The 21014-nt window shown below is 32.9% G+C and overlaps 2 protein-coding genes across 2 annotated transcripts; both read right to left on the bottom strand.

Annotated features, from left to right (window-relative positions):
• Positions 1–3520: 3520 nt before the first annotated feature.
• Positions 3521–4527, bottom strand: LOC107632595 (uric acid degradation bifunctional protein TTL-like). Its single transcript, XM_016336261.1, has 4 exons — positions 4369–4527; positions 4167–4253; positions 3785–3911; positions 3521–3633 (listed from the first exon to the last, which is right to left on the bottom strand). The coding sequence occupies exons 1-4, from the start codon at positions 4525–4527 to the stop codon at positions 3521–3523; spliced, it is 486 nt and encodes a 161-aa protein (XP_016191747.1).
• A 405-nt stretch (positions 4528–4932) lies between these two features.
• Positions 4933–6679, bottom strand: LOC148570074 (uric acid degradation bifunctional protein TTL-like). Its single transcript, XM_088506822.1, has 3 exons — positions 6521–6679; positions 6292–6378; positions 4933–5001 (listed from the first exon to the last, which is right to left on the bottom strand). Exons 1-3 carry the CDS (start codon positions 6677–6679, stop codon positions 4933–4935), a joined length of 315 nt encoding a protein of 104 aa, XP_088362948.1.
• Positions 6680–21014: the final 14335 nt, after the last annotated feature.

Raw genomic sequence — 21014 nt, forward strand, 5'->3', positions numbered from 1 at the left:
AATCATCCTCTTCAAGCTCACTATGTCACAGACCTTCCCCATCTATCTCAATACATCTCAACTATCCAAGCCACTTGAACCCCCTTGGATCACGAACCCTATTTCATTTTCATACTAATCAACACTATTATGCATCTCAATCCAATGTTGTTTTTTGCCCGATCGCCTACGACTTCTTTGGAACCTTTGCAACTCCTACCTCTCTCTTCATTTATCATCATGTCGGCCCCCTACAAGGAAGTCTTCTTCCATTTTCTTTGAGGTGCACATTGCCATTGTCACATGCAGGGTCCTGTGCTCTGGCCTTAACACCGTCATCAATGACTCTTTATTAGGTTCAATGGAAAGATCACTTGAGAGAGCACAAAGACAAATAAGGTGAAATTGTGAGTGATTGGTGAACTTAATTTTGAAGAACTGAGATGGTGGATTGATTATTGAAGAAGAATAAGTGAAGGAAAGTGAATGAGAGTGCGGAGATAGGTTAAATTTTGTTTGTGGGGGAGAAAAGTGTATGGAATAAAAAGGAGAGATGAATGTATTCAATGATTGCTCATTATAATGAATGGTAAAAGAGAAAAAAGTTTACGGCAAAAAAGAACAAATAAGAATGATGAAATATAGATTATAGAAGTGAGAGGGAGTGGAAGGAATGGTTAGAGATTCGGGATGGATAGATTAGGTTAGAATAAGTAATTTATAAATTTTGAATAATTTTTTAGGGTTTAGGTAATTTTGTCAATCAAAACCTATTTTCGATGCATACGATGGCAATTTTGTTTTCTATAAATAGATTTATCATTATTTTGAATATTTATGAGTACAAATAGGGATAGAAAACAAGCTAGGCCAGACTAGATTTTACTCTTAACAGGACAGACCTATCATATAGTTAATTGGCCTAAGTCTGACTTGCAATTTACTATAGATTTTTTTAAGTACTAAGTCTAGCCTGTTATTGAGTTTGACCTAGCTTAAAGCTTGTTAAAAGGCCTGAAAATTTTTGTTTTTCACAAAAAATAAAAAGCTAAAAATATTATTTATAAAAATTATTTTTAAATAAAAATTACTTATATGTAATATGTCAAATTTAATGTTTACAAGAATTTCTAAATTTTTAAAATATTTAAAATACACAAAAGTATTTATAATAAAATATAATAAATTTAAAATATCTAATAATTTTGTTAATAATAAAAATTATTTATATATTTATTTATGTATTAACATGTCCAAACAAGTTTGATAGGCCAATAAGACTAATTAGTAAGATCTGACCTATTAACATATTAAAACTTTATAATAATTTAAATTTGAGTCTATTTTATAAGAGGTCGGGCCATGCGGCGGCTAGGTGTGGCGTTGTTATTCGTTTGCCTTTTAGCGGCAGTTATGCTCTAATCGCCGCTAAATTAACCTGATTGTGAAAAAATAGTTGCTGATTCAATATTTACTTTTAGCGGCGGTTTCATCCCAACCGCCGCAATTTTTGTTAAAAACCTCAACTTTAATATTTCGATGTAGTCTCTTTTTGAAGACAAACAGAGTATAAATTACTTAAGTTCTTACTAATTTCTTCATTGTTGTAATAGAAAAATGTTATATTTCATAAAATTAGAATTTTTTATTAGTAATTAATTTGAGTTTGGCCGTATTTTAATTTTTGATACATTCTAATAAGTTTATTTTGACAAATATGTTTGAGTCGCTGTTATTTAAACCGTAACACTATTTTTGGATTTATTTTACGTAAAAAAATTAATCAATTTAAAAATATATTTATTTAATCACGTGAACAAATTTATAAATTAAATTTTCTCGTTTACTATAAGATTTTTTAAGTTTGCATTCAAGTATAAATCTAAAAGAAATATATAAAATATGTATAAATTAATGCTAATTTCAATTGAGCATACATTAATAGTAGGCTTCTTCGAAGTTATACCTTACTAAACCTAAATCATAGAGGCCTGCTACACATACAAGCCTTTTTGGCTTACAAGTTATACAAGTTGCTCCAAGTCTAAGAAAAAAACACGCGCTCATTCAACAACACATTTACTCTTCGTCTTCTTCCTCAATCAAAACGCAAACCATAAAAAAAAAACACGCGCTCTTTCCACCCACGTTCACTCTTCCTCTTCTTCCTCAATCAAAACGCAAACCATCAAGATTCAAAACAAACTACTACAATTCTGCAGAAACGTTCCAACTCTTCGCGAAGAGTAGAAGAAATCAAGAAGAAAAGATACAAATCTCCATAAAAAATCACCAGAAAAAAGGAAGAAACATTATTCAAAGTACTATTTTACTGTTCTTCTAGGTTTTTCTTCTAGATTGTCTCTGTCATATGCCTCATCCTTAACCAGCAAAACATTAAAAAATTTCAAGAAGAAATATACTGTCTCCCCCTATTTTGGGTGTATTTCTTAAATCCTTTGGGTGTATTTCTGTAATCTTTTGGGTGTATTTCTGTGATACACCCAAACGATTACAGAAATACACCCAAATGGTTACAGGAATTCACCCAAACGATTATAGAAATACACCCAAAGGATTGCAGAAATACACCAAAACGATTACAGAAATACACCCAAAGGATTGCAGAAATTCACCCAAACGATTATAAAAATACACCCAAAGGATTACAGAAATACACCCAAAGGATTACAAAAATACACCTAAAGGATTTAAGAAATACATCCAAAATTCGTTGAAGTACACCTCATGCATATTTCAGAACTCTTTCTCTTTCTCCTCCTCATCTTCTGCTACTTCTTCTTCTTCAAAAACGATTTCAGAGCTTGATGTAAAAAAACAATGAAAATCGAGAATAACGAAGAAAGAAAACAGAGAGAAAAGCACGTAAATGAAAAAGAAGAACAGAAAGAGGAAGAAGAACGTGTAGCAAGAAGAAGAAGAAGGAGAAAGAGAAGGGAAGAAACGAGAAAAAAGAAGAAGAAGAGGAAGAGGAAGAAGAACGTGCAAGAAGAAGAAGAACAAGAAAGAGAAAGCAAGAAACGAAAGAGAAGAGGAAGAAGAATGTGCAGTAAGAAGAAGAAGGAGGAGAAAGAGAAGGCAAGAAACGAAAGAAAAGAAGAAGAAGAAGAGGAAGAGGAAGAAGAAGAAGAACGTACCTTGCATCGCGTTTTGGAGGGTTTATTCGTTAATTAACTTGTAAAGCATACAAGCCCTAATGACTTGTATGCAGAGCTTTTCTCAATCAATAAATTCTTAAAGTAGTGAAATATGTAATACCGCAACCCAAACTATTAAATTAAGGGAAATAATGTAAGTCTTAAAATAAAAGGTCAAATTTTCTCTTCAACATCGTATTGACCTGGCAAAAAATATTCTGTCAAGAATCTATTGGCTTCACGTGATAGAGGATCTAATATGTCATTTTCCAACCATAGTTTTTTGTTCAGATTGAAACCCCTTTTGCAACGTATACGTCATCTTCTCTTTGTTGGTCATCTAAAGTTTTATTGTCTTCTTCCGGAACCTTATTCAGATCAAACTACATAGAGATGTCAATTCCAACAGAGGAGATATCATCTAAATTGTCTTCTAAATCAGTCTTTGCCACATCTAGACTGTCATTAACTATTTCGCCTGAATATTCAGCTAACACTAAAATTATCAACCCGCATACAAAAATCTTAGTATAATTAGATGAAACCAACAATCCCCAAGTCATTAGATGGTAAATTAGAAAAAAAAAATAGGTACGTTAATATGGTAAGACAAGTTTCAAAAGTAAATAAAAATAAACAATGATTACCATCTCCCTTGTTGATAGTTTGGGCAGATTTCTCTGAAAGGATCTCTGTAATGGGTAATTCTATAAATTTTATTTCCTCATGTGATGCAATATCCAACTCAATCGCATGCTTGTTTGTAAAGCGCATCTATATAATAAAAAATATAGTTCATCATCCTTTTTGTAAAACACTGTTTCTTTATGATGAACTTTCTATGTTATATATATTTTTTTAGTTATGATACGTCTACACCAAAATCAGCCACTAAAATTAGCCACCAATATAAAATACATGCTGAAATACAAATACACATTGAAAATAAATTAAACCACACATATATTTATATACAAATACATTGGTGGCTGATTTTAGTGTACAAATAGCATTTTTGATTTTTTTTACCTTTAATTCAGCGAGTATGTCTTTAGAGCTCTTCCCAAATGCATATATCATAAAAATATATCCAAATTTCTTCTCATACATTGATCCCTATTCATAAAGCAAATATTATTGCAGCAAGTATGTTCGCATATGACAACTTAAAATATGTACTAATCAAATATAGTTTAAGACAAGTTTAATAGGGTATGCTTGATAAACAAACCTGCATGATAGATTCGTTAGCCGTATCCAAGTATTGGTTGAAACAAGAGTGTCCTGATATAGCCTCCAACCAACACCTAACATTCACTTTATGAAACCATATGTCTCTAGCAACAGAAATTGCATATTCCAATGAAGAGAATAGAGAGACCATAGCCATCGCTTTCGTGAATGTTGTGCTTGCACAGCATGATGAAAAGTCTTCCGTTTTCATTTTCCATGTTAAGCAATTATTTTACGTTCTCTAATATTTATTACTGATAACAATTTTAGCGTCGATTATAACAAATAGATAGCATGATTATCATAACAACGATATTAAGAACATCAACAATAATAACGAAATTAATACTTCATTGTAAGCTAACTATTTCTAAAAAAAATCATATAAAAAATAGGACACGACTTTTATTTATTAAAACCAACAATTTAGTAAAGATTTAATTGAATTTTGAAACTACCAATCGTGATATAACTATCAAACTACATACACCATTAACATTATTAAACACATTAATTATAAAAAGACCCTTGTTAACAATCATTAACTTTAATCCTGCTTCCATTATGCAACCTCGTCGATATTTTCAGATGCATTGTCGGCAGGGTCTTCTATATCATCATCTCTTGTCAACTGTGTATGTCTAAATAACCTTGATTGTAAATTGAACTGAGGGAATGATCCTTCGGTAAGGGAAGGAGACCCCAAAGACAAGATATCAATATGATCCTTCGGTAAGGGAAGGTGATTGCCAAAACATTTGGGATAAGAACCTTCTGTAAGGGAAGGGGACTCCCACCTTTTATACCGGTTTGAGCTCAATACCTTCCATAAAAGTTACGAGAAAAAGTAATGAAAAGTACAATGAAAAGAGTGATTATGATTGTTCTTCTTTTATCTTTTTTTTTTTATTTATGATTATGTTTATTATTGCATTTAAAGATCCTTCTTTTTCCAAAGTTCCTTTTTGTATGATGTATGATATTATTTAAGATCTTTATTTTATTCAGATCTATTCTGTTTGACTTATCTATGGCAATGTTACTATTCTTCTCTTATTTATTATTTATTTCGTCTTGTTTTATGGCCTATGAGAACATCATACCAAGGTTTATGAGTTACCTTTATATGTTTTAACGCTATAGGCATTTTGTATGCATTACACATGTCATGACATAAGTAAATGAGAAGCATCTAAAAGTCACACCACTCCGACTAATCAAGACTTTTGAAAATAATAATTGAACAACATTGCATCATCACTATTTTTATTTTAAAACTCGGAATGGCTGGGGATGGATACGATGACACCATATAGATAAACTACTGAGAAACTTTTGTTTCTCACCCCTCTCTTCGTACCATCTTCAGGAACGATGCAGTACGAAGCAATACAGTTGAGGTGAAAAGACAGGTGCACTAATGGGAGCAAGCTATCGAGGACATAGATACAAAACATTAAACGTTTACCTTAAGAAGGAAGAATATGCAATTGCTTTAGCCATAGTTAAACAAATTAAGAGAATTAGGATTTCCTATGTGTCTTGTTTTATCCTTATTGACTGATTGCAATTGTAACTATTATGTTTCCTTTTTTATTTGGTATGAGTAAAGCTTGTCATTATTGTGCCTTCATAGTTTAGCACACCGGTTTTTCATGTTAGTATTTTCAAATCCACTTATATTTTTCAACTAGTAACTATTCTAATAAAAACTAATTATTCAATATTTTTATCTATAAATTATTTTATATAAATATTTCACATTTGTTTAAAAGAAAAATTTCGCAAGGTTTTGAATATCAGCTACTAAATATAATCCGAATAAAGCTTAACTCAGTTTAAAAGTATTAGGGTGTTACATTATCATTTAGTTATAATTAGTTATAATTAGTGTACAAATAGCATTTTTGATTTTTTTTACCTTTAATTCAGCGAGTATGTCTTCAGAGCTCTTCCCAAATGCATATATCATAAAAACATATCCAAATTTCTTCTCATACATTGATCCCTATTCATAAAATTCCTACAAATATGAATATTGACATTGCAAATATTATTGCAGCAAGTATGTTCGCATATGACAACTTAAAATATGTATTAATCAAATATAGTTTAAGACAAGTTTAATAGGGTATGCTTGATAAACAAACCTGCATGATAGATTCGTTAGCCGTATCCAAGTATTGGTTGAAACAAGAGTGTCCTGATATAGCCTCCAACCAACACCTAACATTCACTTTATGAAACCATATGTCTCTAGCAACAGAAATTGCATATTCCAATGAAGAGAATAGAGAGACCATAGCCATCGCTTTCGTGAATGTTGTGCTTGCACAGCATGATGAAAAGTCTTCCGTTTTTATTTTCCATGTTAAGCAATTATTTTACGTTCTCTAATATTTATTACTGATAACAATTTTAGCATCGATTATAACAAATAGATAGCATGATTATCATAACAATGATATTAAGAATATCAACAATAATAACGAAATTAATACTTCATTGTAAGCTAACTATTTCTAAAAAAATCATATAAAAAAATAGGACACGACTTTTATTTATTAAAACCAACAATTCAGTAAAGATTTAATTGAGTTTTGAAACTACCAATCGTGATATAACTATCAAACTACATACACCATTAACATTATTAAACACATTAATTATAAAAAGACCCTTGTTAACAATCATTAACTTTAATCCTGTTTCCATTATGCAACCTCGTCGATATTTTCAGATGCATTGTCGGCAGGGTCTTCTATAACATCATCTCTTGTCAACTGCAAGTCTCCAAAGTCATTTGCCGCTGAGATGTTCAACCCTAGCTATGGAGAAAAACTAACTTCAACTTCTTCATTATCTTCTCCCATATCATACAAGTCTCGTGGCTTGACATGAACCACTACACTCCAATCTTTATCTACTTCATCATCCACATAGTATTCGAGATGAGCCTTTGATGTCAATATGTACGGTTCATGGTCTTCTCGAACATCGGTGTGTATCGAATGAGAGAAGTTATCACTAGTAAGACCCAAATGATCTTGTTTTATACCTTTACTAGTAGTCGTGTCCTCCCAAACACACTTGAACAACACGACTGAGAACCGACAACTGTAATTCAATTCAATTATGTCTACTATTTTGTCATAGTATGGGACGTTACCAACAACCACTTTTTTGCCATGCATGCTTGCATAACTTCGTGTATTAGACAAGACATATACTCCACTATTTTCGGTTTTCATCTCTTCCTCCTTCGTCATAGTTCTAAACTTATACCCATTGATATTGTATGCCTCATAACATGTTGCTTGAAGTATGGGTCCACATGCAAGTCATTTAAGTTCATTTGAATACTGAGTGCTATCCATTAGAACCTGCTACCATATAACAACTATTCTTAATTTCATAAAAAGTAGAATATCGTAGTATATGTTTTATGCTATCAAAGCAATTGGTATAACGCCATACTCTATGCTAACCTCTTGCTTGAACCACTAAACAAATTCCTTGTGCACAATGTTGTCTATTTTCGATGCTGACCTTGTTTGATCTCGTAACCTTCTCTTTGTTTTTTGAACTATATGAAATAGTAGAACGTTATTCGCAAATAGTGACCGGGTGTAAAGATTTATATTTGAGATTTGAAATATAACATAAGATTACTTACTCAATAAATTCAGAAACAGCCTCGTAGTTGACTAGCACGTGATAATATGCTTGATGTCATTCCATTTGAGTTAGCTTAAAATGTGTTGCAACCCCTAACGCATTTCCAACTTTTGGGAACATAGTTTCACATGCATTAAGGATTACTCCACTAGGTTGATCGTCAACTTGCACCGGCCGATTCATTTTAGTCTCAATGTTATTCATATATCTAGGGCAGAAAGTTAGAATTTCCTCTGATAAGTAGCCCTCCGCAATTGAGCCTTCTGTTTGAGCCCTGTTGCGCACATATTGCTTCATACAACCCATATATCTTTAAAAAAAACAATTCATACACTTAGCATAAATTAATTATTGAACCGCATGTTGTAAACAGGGTTGTATAAAAACTAATCTCTCTATTGGATACATTCACCGATAATGTGCTGGGCCACCAAGTTTTACTTCAACAAGATGCACGATAAGGTGTACCATGACTATGAAGAACGATGGAAGAAAAATCATTTCCATACGACATAGGGTATGAACATGATTTTGGAGTTCATCAAGCTATAGAGGGTTAATGGCTTTCCCGCACAGTGCTCGAAAAAATGATGACAGATCGGCAATTACGCTAGCCATGGGGGCAAGCAGTTCATTCTTGACCAGAATTAGAAGTAAATGTTCGATCAAAATGTGACAATCATGACTTTTCAACCCAGTTAACTTACGCTGTTGCAAGTCAACACAACGCGTAATATTGCTGGAATAACCATCTAGAAAGACAACTTTTTGAAGAGTCTTTAGAAATATATCATTCTGTGAATTTGACATGGTAAATATTGAAGAATATTTTCCACCATCGCACGGCCACAACTCTGGCCTTATGCTCATGCATTGTAAATCCTTTCGCGGTTTCAGATTGTCCTTTGACTTTCCACTATCATTTAATATAGTGAACACTACGTTATCGCATAAATTTTTCTATGTGCATTACATCAATGTTATGACGCATCATACTTTCTTCCCAATATGGGAGATCAAAGAAAACACTCTTCTTCTTCCAATTTGAGTCACACTGGTTGTCATCTTCACCACTGCGTCTTTTTTGTCCTATCACATTTGTCATCTTTACGAATGACACGTGAAAATTTGATTATTGCCTCAAGATATCTGTTCTAGACAACGTCTTTGGGGGATCCATGTTCTCTACTTGGCCATCAAATCTCACCTGGTCCAGTCTAAATTTATGTCCCTGACTTAGAAAACGACAATGACCCATAAAACACCATTTTTTACTAAACGTGAGTCGCTATGCCTTATCATCCAAATTATAGGTAGGACATGCCAACCTGCTATGCATATTCCACCCATATAAGTTTTCCAATTCTGGAAAATTGCTAATAGTCCACATCAATGCTACAAACATCTTGAAAGTGCATTTCTTATTAGCATTGTACGTTTCAACGCCATCCCATAATTGCTTCAACTCAACAACCAAGGGCTGCAGATAAATATCTATGTCATTACCTGAAATTTTAGGCTCAGGAATAATCTTAGGTAGAATGAAAGAGGTATGATTCATACAAAGCCATGGAGGAAAGTTGTACAGGATAAGAATCACCAGCTAAATGGAATACTTTGTGCTCATGTTCCCGAAAGTATTAAATCCATTAGCGAACACTACGCGGATCCAATGAAAAATAATTATTCTTCGCATCAAACTTTTTCCATGCTTCAGCATCCCTTGGATGCCTTAAAAAATCGTCGTTGTTGTGACCCTCTTTATGCCATAACATGTCTTTAGATGTTTTGTTACACATGAATAACCGTTGCAATCGCGAGATGAGAGGAAAGTACCGAAGAGTCTTTGCTGGTATTGGTTTTTCATTTCTCTTGACATGAGTTTTCAGCTTGAGAATAGAACATTCCCGCACCTTTTGTTTTCATCTTGAAGTCCCGCATTGTTTGCACTTGGTCAAGTCTTCATCATCACTCCGATATAACATGCAATCATTTGGACAAGCATATATTTTTTTGTATTCAATTCCCAGTTTCCTAATCGTCTTCTTAGCCTCATAGAATGTCCTCGAAAGTTTAGTGTGGTCAAATGTATCTCGCAACAAATCTAGGATCATTGACATTGCCTTGTCACTAACACCACATATACACTTTATATGGTAAAGCTTCACTAGAAATGATAGCTTTGAGTATTTTGAGCATCCGGGATATAATTTTTGTTCTCCATCAGCAACTAAATCATTAAAATCCCTTGCCACACGACTTGCCCGCCGTATAAATTCGAAAATTCTTGTTCATCATCCTCAACATGTTCATCTATTGCGGTGTCATCGCCCCCCTCTTGCACTAAGAGATCGAATGCCTCATTAACCATTTGCGTTATTGGATTTGGTTGGGATTTCGGATTATCAGTTATGCGCTTAAACCTTGTGCCCTCGTCACAAGGTTTCTTACCATGCTGAATCCAAATAGTGTACTCGGGGGGAAACGACCTCAGCAATAGGTGGTCGTACACATCTTCTCTTATTTATATAAGTTGGAACCCACACTTTGGACATAGACATTTAATCATTCCATCTGACCATGCATTAACAAATGCAAAGTCTAAGAAATTATTCAATTCTTGCTTATATTCTGTACTACCTCATGTCTCTAAAATCTATCTTTTATCCATATCTAATATAAAATTAAAATATTTTACAGTAATTAACAATTACATACCAATTATTGAAGAAATAAATATTTACTTAAATAATGACAACACATTATACATGCACATAATGTTTTTCCAAATATAATGTTTATTTTTAATATTTGACAAACTAATTGTGAAAAATATCTACATTATATTATTATTATTGTAAATAATAATCTAAAAATCTAATTATATAATATTTATTTCCAAACGTAAAAAATATAATAATAAAAGAATCTAAATTACATTAATATTCAAAATAAATACCTATTAAAAATTTTTAATTATAACATTATATTATTTAATATATTATTAATATTAAAATTTATTCACTAATGAAACTCCTAACTACTTTTTTTATACAAAATACTTACATTGCGTATTAACATCACTTTCTTACATAGGACGTTCTATTTAATTTCCTCCTCCCATGATTCTTGTCATTTTTTATTTTTGATAAATTATTTAGAATTTTATTTTTAAAATATTAAAATGAATTAAATTAATTTTTTAATTGACCTTATTTAATTAGGACTTTCATATAATTTTTTAATAATTAGTCGTTGTGTAAAATTAAAATTAAAATATCAGTAATTATAAAATAATAAAAATTAAAAAATTTAAATTAACAATGATTAAAATTTTGATTTAATTTAAACAAATAAAATTTTTAATTTAATTTTATCAATAAAACAACTTAATTACATAGAACAACGTTTTAAATAAGTTTTATTATATGTATATTAGTTTCACAATAACCCTAACTCTCCAGCGTCGCACGCTTACCCTCAATCACACTAGCCCACACCTCAGAGTTCCCCTCCCATTCCCCTGCACAACGTTGTCTCTGATATTGGAGCGTCGTCTGTTGGCTTCACAGGTTGCATGTTGCAGCGTCGTCTCCTGCAATCATTCTCCACTACTCTACCATTCGTCTCAGTCCAATTCAGGAGCGTTGTCGTTCGCCTAAGTCCAACCCCGTCACCTCCTTAGCAGCCGCCGACCTGCCGTGTCTCACGAACCAGCATCTCTATCGTCTCTCTTTTTTTTGTGTTGTTTCCCTTTTGTGACTGATGTAGTGCTCTGCGCTTCTACTATCCACCGCGCCATGCCGTACGCCACACACTATCGTTCGACACGCACTGCTGTTGTTTGCCACTGCTATTACTTCCGATCTGGTTTGCATCTTCATTTCTCAGTCTCTAACGCTCTTTTCTTCTTTGTGCCTTGATCTTTACTCCGCACGACTGTGTCACTGCTCTGTTTCTTGCCGTCATTCTCCGTTGCAGCTGGCTGTCGCTGGTTGATACCTGCGTCGGCATTGCTGTATTCAAGACCTTGAGCCCCCTGATTCGAGCTTGTAATTGGTAGCAGCAGCCAACATGTTTACACTCATTGAGCCCCAATTTCAAGCTACAATTTTGCCTCTCAAACTTCAAAGTTTAAGACTTCAGGTAACCTTCTTTAAGATTCTATTGCTTTCACCTTTAGCCTATTATAGATTTGGATTTTAGTATTTCCAATTTTTTGTTCAAGCAAATTTCTTGTGTTACTTATGGGAATTTTAATATTCGTTGGTTGGTGAGCTGATTGGAAATTAAATGGCAATGTTGAATTGAAAGGTTGAAATTTTGAAATAGTTGTATTGGTTTTGGAATGTTTTTTATTGAAGTTTGAATTAGTTTATAAATTACTGAATTACTAAATTTATGAGTTTGCTGAATTGCTGAAAATTTTGGGTTATTATTGTGGGTTTTATTGTTGATTGGTTTATAAGCTGTTTAGAAATAACTGTGATTAGAAATAACTATAGAAGTATTTGAATTTGTTGAAGGTATAAACAAAGATAATCAAACAATATATGTAGTATCATGTGGGTGATGACTTACCGTATTCGATAACGATGGATGAGCGGTCTATGCAAATATATCAATCTCTTTACTTTGTATCCCCAATTTTGAGTATTTTCACTCCTTCAAAAATAAAGATAAAATGTTACCTTTCATAAGCTGAAACATGTTTTTGTGTTTTTCAAAATGCGTAGTAAGTCAATTTCACGCCCTTGATTAGTTAATTCTGACTTTCTTATTGATGACTTCTGTAAAACCCCAAATAAACGAACATTAAATAAATAATAAATTAAATATGAGTGAATATGGTTAGAAAAATTAGCAATCAGAATTTGATAATTTAAATATGATATTTAGACTCAGTTGATTTTTCTGAGTCTGAAAACATAGTTTTCAGTATAAAAATGCGAAGTAGCATTTTTGCCGGCAGTATCAGCTTACGTCCGTCCGGTACTGTGTCTAAGAAAATTAATTTTGAGTAAAGAGGGTAAGAAGATAAAAGTTAGTTTGGGAAAGTAAAAATATTTAAGTATGGATTTAAGCTCTAACTTTAAAGGTTTTGGCCCAAAATTGGGCTAACGGGCTAAGTAAATAGACCTGGGCCACGATTGGGCCCAGGGCCCACTCACTCAACCCACAAAAGCACCAACATTCAACATTTCACCCCTCATTTGAGGTGAAACACGTTGAGAGGAAGAGAGAAAAGAAGATGAACACCAAACTCTAACTCACCAACATTCAAACCACCGTAACTTTAGCTACGGAGCTCTGATTGATGAGCCATTTGTGGCCACGCATCGCTCTTTTCCTCCTCTTCGATTCTATTTAAGTTTTGTGGTAAGTATTTCGAAACTCAAAGCCCAGTTTTATTTTTTCTTTTTGAATTCGAATTTGGTTAAGTGTATGTTGAGATATTGTGATTTTGGTTATTTAGGAGTGTTATAATATGAGCTACTGATGAGTTTCATTAACCAATTCCATAGGAAAAGGTAAGAAATTCCCAAACACCTAGTGATTTATCAATTTCATTAACCCTAGGTTGATTATAAGTGTGAAAACTGGTTATGTTAGAGTATTGGGTGATTTTGGTACACAATTGGGAGATTGATATTGCTTGTGGGGTTTTAGTAAGGCTTGGAGCTAAGGTTTGGTGGAGATTTTCAAAGAAGAGGCTCAATTATTTTAGCTCCAAGAGGTACGATTTAAGTTTCATTTAAGTACCGTGTGATATGATGTGAATTTCTAGCACTACAAGAAAAAGCAATATTTGTAACAAAAAAATTGTTACAAAAAATCAAAATTTTGAAACAAAAGGTTTTTGTAACAAAATAAGGTCCGTTGCAGTATGTCCCGTTACAAAATGTTTTTGTAACAAAAAATGGAACTGTTATAATTCAAAGTGGTATTTTGTAACAAATTTTTCTGATACAAAAAACCGGAAGCCATTACAAAAGTGGTAACAAATTTTGATCTTCAAGGTATTTTTGATGACAATCTTTTTTTTTCCTATCATAAAATTTTGTTACAAAATATTACTTGATTTTTTAACGTTATTTTTTTTAGTTACAAAAGCAAATTAATTATTTTGTAACAATTTTTTTTAGGTTTAATTACTCTGTTGGTCCCTATAGTTTCACCAAATTTTTAATTAGGTCCCTATACTTTTTTTCCTTTCAATTGGGTCCCTACACTGCTTTTAATTTTGTAATTACGTCCTTTTCATGTTAAAAATATTAAAATTAATATAATATTTTTACCAAAATACATGCGGTTAAAGATTTAATTAAGTTTTTAATTATAAATACCTTCAATTTGCTAAGAAATATTCAGTTAACTCTAATATTTTTTACACTAGGAAGAACTTAATTACAAAATTAAAGAAATATAGGGACCAAATTGAAAGAAAAAAAAGTATAGGGACCTAATTAAAAATTTGGTAAAACTATAAGGACCAATAGAGTAATTAAACCTTTTTTTTAATACAACTTGCATGCATAATTTACTAAATTATTTTTTAAATTAACTAATATATTAACTATTCTAATAAGCAAGTCTACATTCATATAATATGCAAAAATATACATAATTCAAACATGCCTCATTTAGCTAAAGTTGTTTTAAAACAAAATAACATTAGTGAGTACATTGATTAGTTCTACAAGTTATATGTCTTGCATAAGTTCAACCTAAAGTTAAAAGTTCTAACATAGATTAGTCTCTCTATGAATCAAATATTCTTCCCTCAAGGTAGCATGTGGTCACCATTTCAACACTCCTGTAGATAAGAAAAATCAAAACAAAAGATTAGAAACAAGATATAACACTAACTATAATTTTATCCATTAAGTTTTATCCAAAATGTTTAGAAAATTTTTGACAGAACCTCCCTAAAACTTGGATATTTCCACCGTCTACGGTTCCAACAAAAACAACCAATTCACAACTTATGTCCAGCCAATACACAACCAAATTTATCAAACCAAATAATAGGACATTTATCATTTTTCAACTATGACACAAGTAAAATGTGATAAATAGATCCATATACAAATTAAACTATACTAATAAAATAGGAATCATCTAGGAAAATGTATTAAAACCATAAGCAATTTTAAGAGTACCTTTAGGACCTAGTTTCCTTAGGGGCAACTTACATTCCTTTTCATTTTTTAAGTTTGTCTAATCTAAACCCATGTTGGTAAGGTAACTCTAGAGATATTAATCTTTAATTTAAGTTAGGTTTTACTGAATTTGGATTAGAATTGAATTTTATACAAACTTTAAAATTCTGCTGTTGCATGTACGAAAATTCGGAAAACAGACAGTAGCCATGTTTTTTTATAAATTCCATAATAATTTTAATTCTAATCCGTTGCTTCTAAATTTTGGTGAGATTACAGCCAACATCCCTAAGTTTCAGAATTCACAAGTTTTAGGTTCATATCACTTCATTTGATTAATTAATTATCAATTGGAAGTGGAGCCCTGTTTTCATAAACCAGTTCAGAGTTTCCAGCAAACAACCGACCTTCCAAGTGACTTATCTAAGTCTACAAAATATATATGAACATGAAAATTGTACTCAGTTAAAATAGACTGATAGATCTTTAAAATCCTTTTGAAATCAACTCTTAATTCTATTTAAATTAAAAGTTATAGCGTCTGAAAGTTGGTACTGCAGAACCAGAAAACCAGAAAAATCTGCAGCAACTACTAAACTTCAAAAAATCATATCTTCCAAACCATTTGGCCAAATTCCATGAAATTTTTATGGAATTTTTAGGACACACTAAAGTTTTACACAAAAATAATTTTATCTAAAAATTAGGTCTGGAATGCTCCCAAAAAGTCCTTCATTCTGCTGCCAATTATGCAGATTTCTACAGAAATTCTGCACAAAGTATTTCCAACAACCTCATATACCAAATCCTATATTCAAGCTAGGATTCATCTAAAACCACATTTCTAACTTTCTTTTGACTAACCAAAGTTGCCCAAGAACTCTTAATTCAATATATCACAATTTCATATCATAGGTGCAACGTAACCATATTATCACAACATCTATTCTTCAGCATCTCATCTATAACAACATATCTCAAATTCTGATTCATCAAATCAATTTCCAGCAGCCATAGCAACATTCCATACACAAAATCAACATCAACAAGTAGTAGCATGAGCTAACTTCAAAATACAGAACGTCGTCAATAATTACTACATTAAATCATTAAACCAATCACCAACTACAGCCATGATTCAACTCAATTCCAACAATTATTCACACAAAGCAACCATAAATCATTTGCAGTTACTCATTTAATTTTATTGGCATTCATAACTTAAAACATTTATTTTTCAAAACAAATCCCCTACCTCATCTAGTCGAACTCAGAAATTAAACATGACAAACCCTCTTTTGTTCTAAATTTGCAGCAGCGGCGGCATTCCAACATAACCAGAACAGCAGCAGTGTCAATTTCCTAAGGCAGCAACGATGGTTGCACCAGGACAAAGGATTCGAATTGAATAGAAATCAAGAGCAAACACAACTCTAGAAATTTAGGACAAGGAATATACTAAATCAAATCGTTCACAAGCATGGCAGTGACAAATTGAAGTGTGTAAATGAAACAGAATTAAATAAAAGAATAGACCAGAACCAGAACAGTAATAGTGCTACCGGCAACAACAGCAATGACGTCCTCCTTCAAGTTTGACGATGGCAGAACAACAACTCTAATAGCGGCTAACTCCGGCGGCAACAGGACATGACGGAGTCAAACCCTAGTAGTGGCGGTGGTGGTTTGACGGCGTGAAGGCATGGCGGCGCGGAACAGGGCCTCGCTCCTACCCTGGTCCTTCGCGTTCGTCTCTCTCTCTTCGCGAAGCCCGCACACCGCGACAACCACGGCGGCGACAATGAAGCTCCAGCGAGGATGGAGGCAAGGTGGCGGCGCAGGCAGCAACGCTTCCCTCCTCTGCGCTACCTCTTCTCCCTCGACGACTCCTCCCTCTCTCGCGCGCGGTTCCTTGCATCGATGGCGGCTCAGCAGCAGCAGTGACAAGCCCAATTCGACGGTGACAGCACGAACGGCTTCCCCTACGGCGGACCAGACGTGAGCAGAAGGAAGCTGAACGGCGGTGAGGCGCGACGCCGGTGTAGCAGCCTTCTCCTTCCTCTGTTCCCCTCACTCTCGTATCTCGCTGGTGGTGATGGAAGGCTGAACGTGGCTAATTGAAGATTGAACAACTAGTGGGCTGGGGGTGGGTTAGGTGTGTGTGGGTTGGGTAGAAGGGATTAGGGTTTCAATTCGGGAATTAGGGTTTCAGGTACGAAATTAGAAATTTCAGATAATTTAGTAATTTTAATAAAATTAGGGTAATAGAGTAATTGAAAATTAATTTTAATCTAATACTAATATTTACAAAAATATTTATTTAATTATGAACTTAATTTATTTTCAAATAAATACTTTAATTCAATAATTAGTAGGGGTGACAATGGGTAGGGTAGGGTAGGGTTTGAAGCCAATCCTAACCCTATCCGCAGATTGAGATTTTTATATAAACACAACCCTATTCTACTTGTGGGTTGAGAATATCTCAATCCTAACCCTATCCGTTTTTAACCCGCGGGTTACAAAAAAGATATAAAATTATTATATAACTTCATGATAATTTAAAATAGAATTGACTTTTATGTAAAACAAAAGTATTAAATTATCAATTAATGATTTTTTTTAGTGGCTAAGGATCTTTTATATTTAGTGAGAGGTCTTTGGTTTAATATCCACTTAAAACATATTTTTATATAAATATATAACATATACATATATAGGGTGTGGGTTGGTCGGGTAGGGTTGAGGCTCAACCTGCATCCTACCCGACCCGCACAAAAACCCAACCCACACCCTACCCTACCAGCTGCGGATCGGGTTGACAACCCTACCCGATCGGCTGGGGTCGGGTTGGATACCCGCGGGTAGGGTACATGTTGCCACCCCTAATAATTAAAGATAATTAAATTAATTTTTTTTTTAAATTATAAAATAATATTCAAAAGATAATTATTTAAATTAGCGCATATAAAATTCTCATTGTTTTTAAATCACTGAAGCTTTAAATCAATAATAAGAAAGTACTTAATTAATACAAAAATTTTTAAAAATATGCTCTCAAATAAATAAAATAAATCATAAATAATTTATTATTAATTTTTCAAAATCTAAGGTCTTACCACTGCACTACTAAGCTTCTTTTTACCTTCAGCATTGAGTAATGTAGTTTTTTTCTTTTATATTTATTTACTTTTATTTATATTTATAATTTAACTTAAAATTTCTTTAAGTTACATGAATTAAATTTTAATTAATTTTAAAATTTGATTATTAATAAAAATTGTATATTACTTTTTTAGAAGAATCTAAAATAATATTTATAATTTTTAAAATTTTATTTTTTGAAACAAAATGAAATTATTTTGAAAAAAAAATATATACACAATTTTTTTATTCTTAAAGTGTTTAACATTTTGAAAAAAATTGTCGTAAAATATACTTATATTTTGTGACAAATAATTAACTTGTTACAAATAATATTAAATTTTGTGACAAATTAAATTTTTGTTACAAAACAATTAAAGTTTTTGAAACAGAAAGTTGTTTTGTTACAAAACAATTGGAGTTTTTGAAACAAAAAAAATATTTTGTTACAAAATATTCTGAATTTTTGCAATTTGTTTTTTTTTTGTTACAAAATATTACAATATTTTGTAACAAAACACCATCTCGTTACAAAAACTAACATTATTTGTAACAAAATAAAACAGGTTGTTACAAAATATTATCATGTTTTGTAACAACTTGTTTCTTTTGTTACAAAACATTATCCTTTTGTAACAATCACTAATTATTGTTATAAAATACTATTTTTTTGTAATAATTTTAAATTTGATACAAATTTTTTGTTACAAATGTTTCATTTTAAGCTTGAATGGTATGATTGATTGGTATTATATGTGTATTAGATGTACGGATAAAGATTGATGTTGGTATGGATGATATTGATATTGGATAAGGATTGTGGAATTTTGCATAGTTGATGTGTGGATAGAAATTGGTATTGGATAGTGAATTATGTGGTTGTAAGTTTATTTGATGAAATATTGAGCCGGAGGCCGTGAATTTGGGCTGGAGGCCGGAAAGAGGTAAGAATGATAAGTGATGGTTAATGATTAGTGATTTGATGATGATTAATGAACATATGAGGTCTTGTTGTTAGTGTTATTGAGCTGAGTGGTTGGATTGTATGTTGTATGAATGATGCGTTTAATATTATATGTGAAGATTGGTAAATAATAATGATGATGTTATTGGAATGTCGATGAAGTGGATTGATGTAGTGATGATATTAATGATGTGTGAATTAGTATTGTTGGTATGTTGAAGAATAAGGTTGTAATGAGTGAAATAGTTGGTATTGGTGTTAATGATTTTGTGTAAAGGATGTCTTGATATGAGAATGAAGAATTGATGTGTAATTGATGTGCTTTGGGCTGTATATGGTTGAAGTAGTTTGTTAGGAAAGTGTAACTTTTGTGAAAAAAGAAGTTGAAGATGTTTTGTGAAAAAAATTTAATTTTTGGCCGAACTTCGGAGAGCCATAACTCAGCTTTCGGAGTTTACATCGTTAGAAGAACGAATGAAAAATGTTTTAAAACGAAAAAGTTATGCGCGTCGGAAGTTTGGAGTGCAAAACTGAAATTCTGCAGCATTCAGTATTTTTGCCACTATGCATATCTTGCGTACGCGACCACCTGCACGCGACATGACCAACCCTTTCGAGTTGGGCATCTTGCGTACGTGAGCAAGGTGCATGCGTACGCGAGCAAGAAAAACACGCCCACGCGCACGCGTGACTCTTGAAATCAGCAAAGTGAGTTTTGTGTTTTAAAAGGTAATTTTGAACTTCTAAACCTCTATTTTTACTCTCCAATGTCCTAAACTTAAATTTAATTATAGGGAGGGAGTTGAACATTGAAAGGATAATAACTTGCAAGTGAAGGAAGATTGTAAAGAGGTGATATAAGTTGAAAAATGTAACGGGAATGCTGGTTTGTAAATAAATGTGATTATGGCCCCAGGTAGTAGGCAGTGGCGATATTCACTTGCTCCGGGTATGAGATATAGAAGAAGAATTATGAAAAATGAGTTTAATTATAGAGAATAAATGGACGTAATGATGGTATTGATGTGTTGGATGTGGGGAAGGCGGTAGGGCGCTAATTCCTCGATCTTTTTCCCCTACATTCTCTGTGATTGTGAGGTGTTGGATGTGGAGAAGGTAGTAGGGCACTAATCCCTCGATTCTTTTCCCCCGCATTCACTTTGATTGGATTATGTTAGAAACTATCACGATGATTAAAATGAGATTATGATTTTTGGATGTGGGGAAGGCAGTAGGGCGCTAATCCCTCGATTCTTTTCCCCCGTATTCCTTGTGGTTGTGTTTTGTGGGATGTAAGGAAGGTAGTAGGTCACTAATCCCCCAATGTTTTTTCCTCACATTCTTTCTCTCTCTGTCAGCAAGGTGGTAGGGTACTAATTCCTCGATTGATATGGCACGACCTCACTAGGGGAAGGTGGTAGGGCACTAATCTCCCGATTTATTTCTCCCTGGTGTATGCCTCCAAGAGAAGGTGGTAGGGAACTAATCCCCCGATTTTATGCCTCCTGGAGATGCGTAGTTGAGTGATGATATCCAGGCAAGATTAGACATACATCATATGCATATGTTTGAATTGTTTGGGTTTGCTTAATTGCTTTGGTTTGCCTAATTGTACATGTTTCATGATTATTTGCTAATTGTCTTACTTGCCTTACTTGCGCATTACTTGTTTGTATTGTTTGTCTTTGTAAAAAA

The sequence above is a fragment of the Arachis ipaensis genome, chromosome B3 (assembly GCF_059453495.1).
Source record: "Arachis ipaensis isolate K30076 ecotype BB chromosome B3, ASM5945349v1, whole genome shotgun sequence".
NCBI classification, from domain to species: Eukaryota; Viridiplantae; Streptophyta; class Magnoliopsida; order Fabales; family Fabaceae; genus Arachis; species Arachis ipaensis.

Bases quoted from the DNA above. Each gene is read 5' to 3' on its own strand.
- LOC148570074 (XM_088506822.1), bottom strand. From the start codon at position 6,679: ATGGCTATGGTCTCTCTATTCTCTTCATTGGAATATGCAATTTCTGTT. The intron at 6,379-6,520 runs GTTTGTTTATCA...TTTTATGAATAG, and splicing joins CTAACGAATCTATCATGCAG to GGATCAATGTATGAGAAGAA. The intron at 5,002-6,291 runs GTAAAAAAAATC...AGACATACACAG, and splicing joins ACATACTCGCTGAATTAAAG to TTGACAAGAGATGATGATAT.
- LOC107632595 (XM_016336261.1), bottom strand. From the start codon at position 4,527: ATGGCTATGGTCTCTCTATTCTCTTCATTGGAATATGCAATTTCTGTT. The intron at 4,254-4,368 runs GTTTGTTTATCA...CTTTATGAATAG, and splicing joins CTAACGAATCTATCATGCAG to GGATCAATGTATGAGAAGAA. The intron at 3,634-3,784 runs GTAATCATTGTT...TGATAATTTTAG, and splicing joins AACTATCAACAAGGGAGATG to TGTTAGCTGAATATTCAGGC.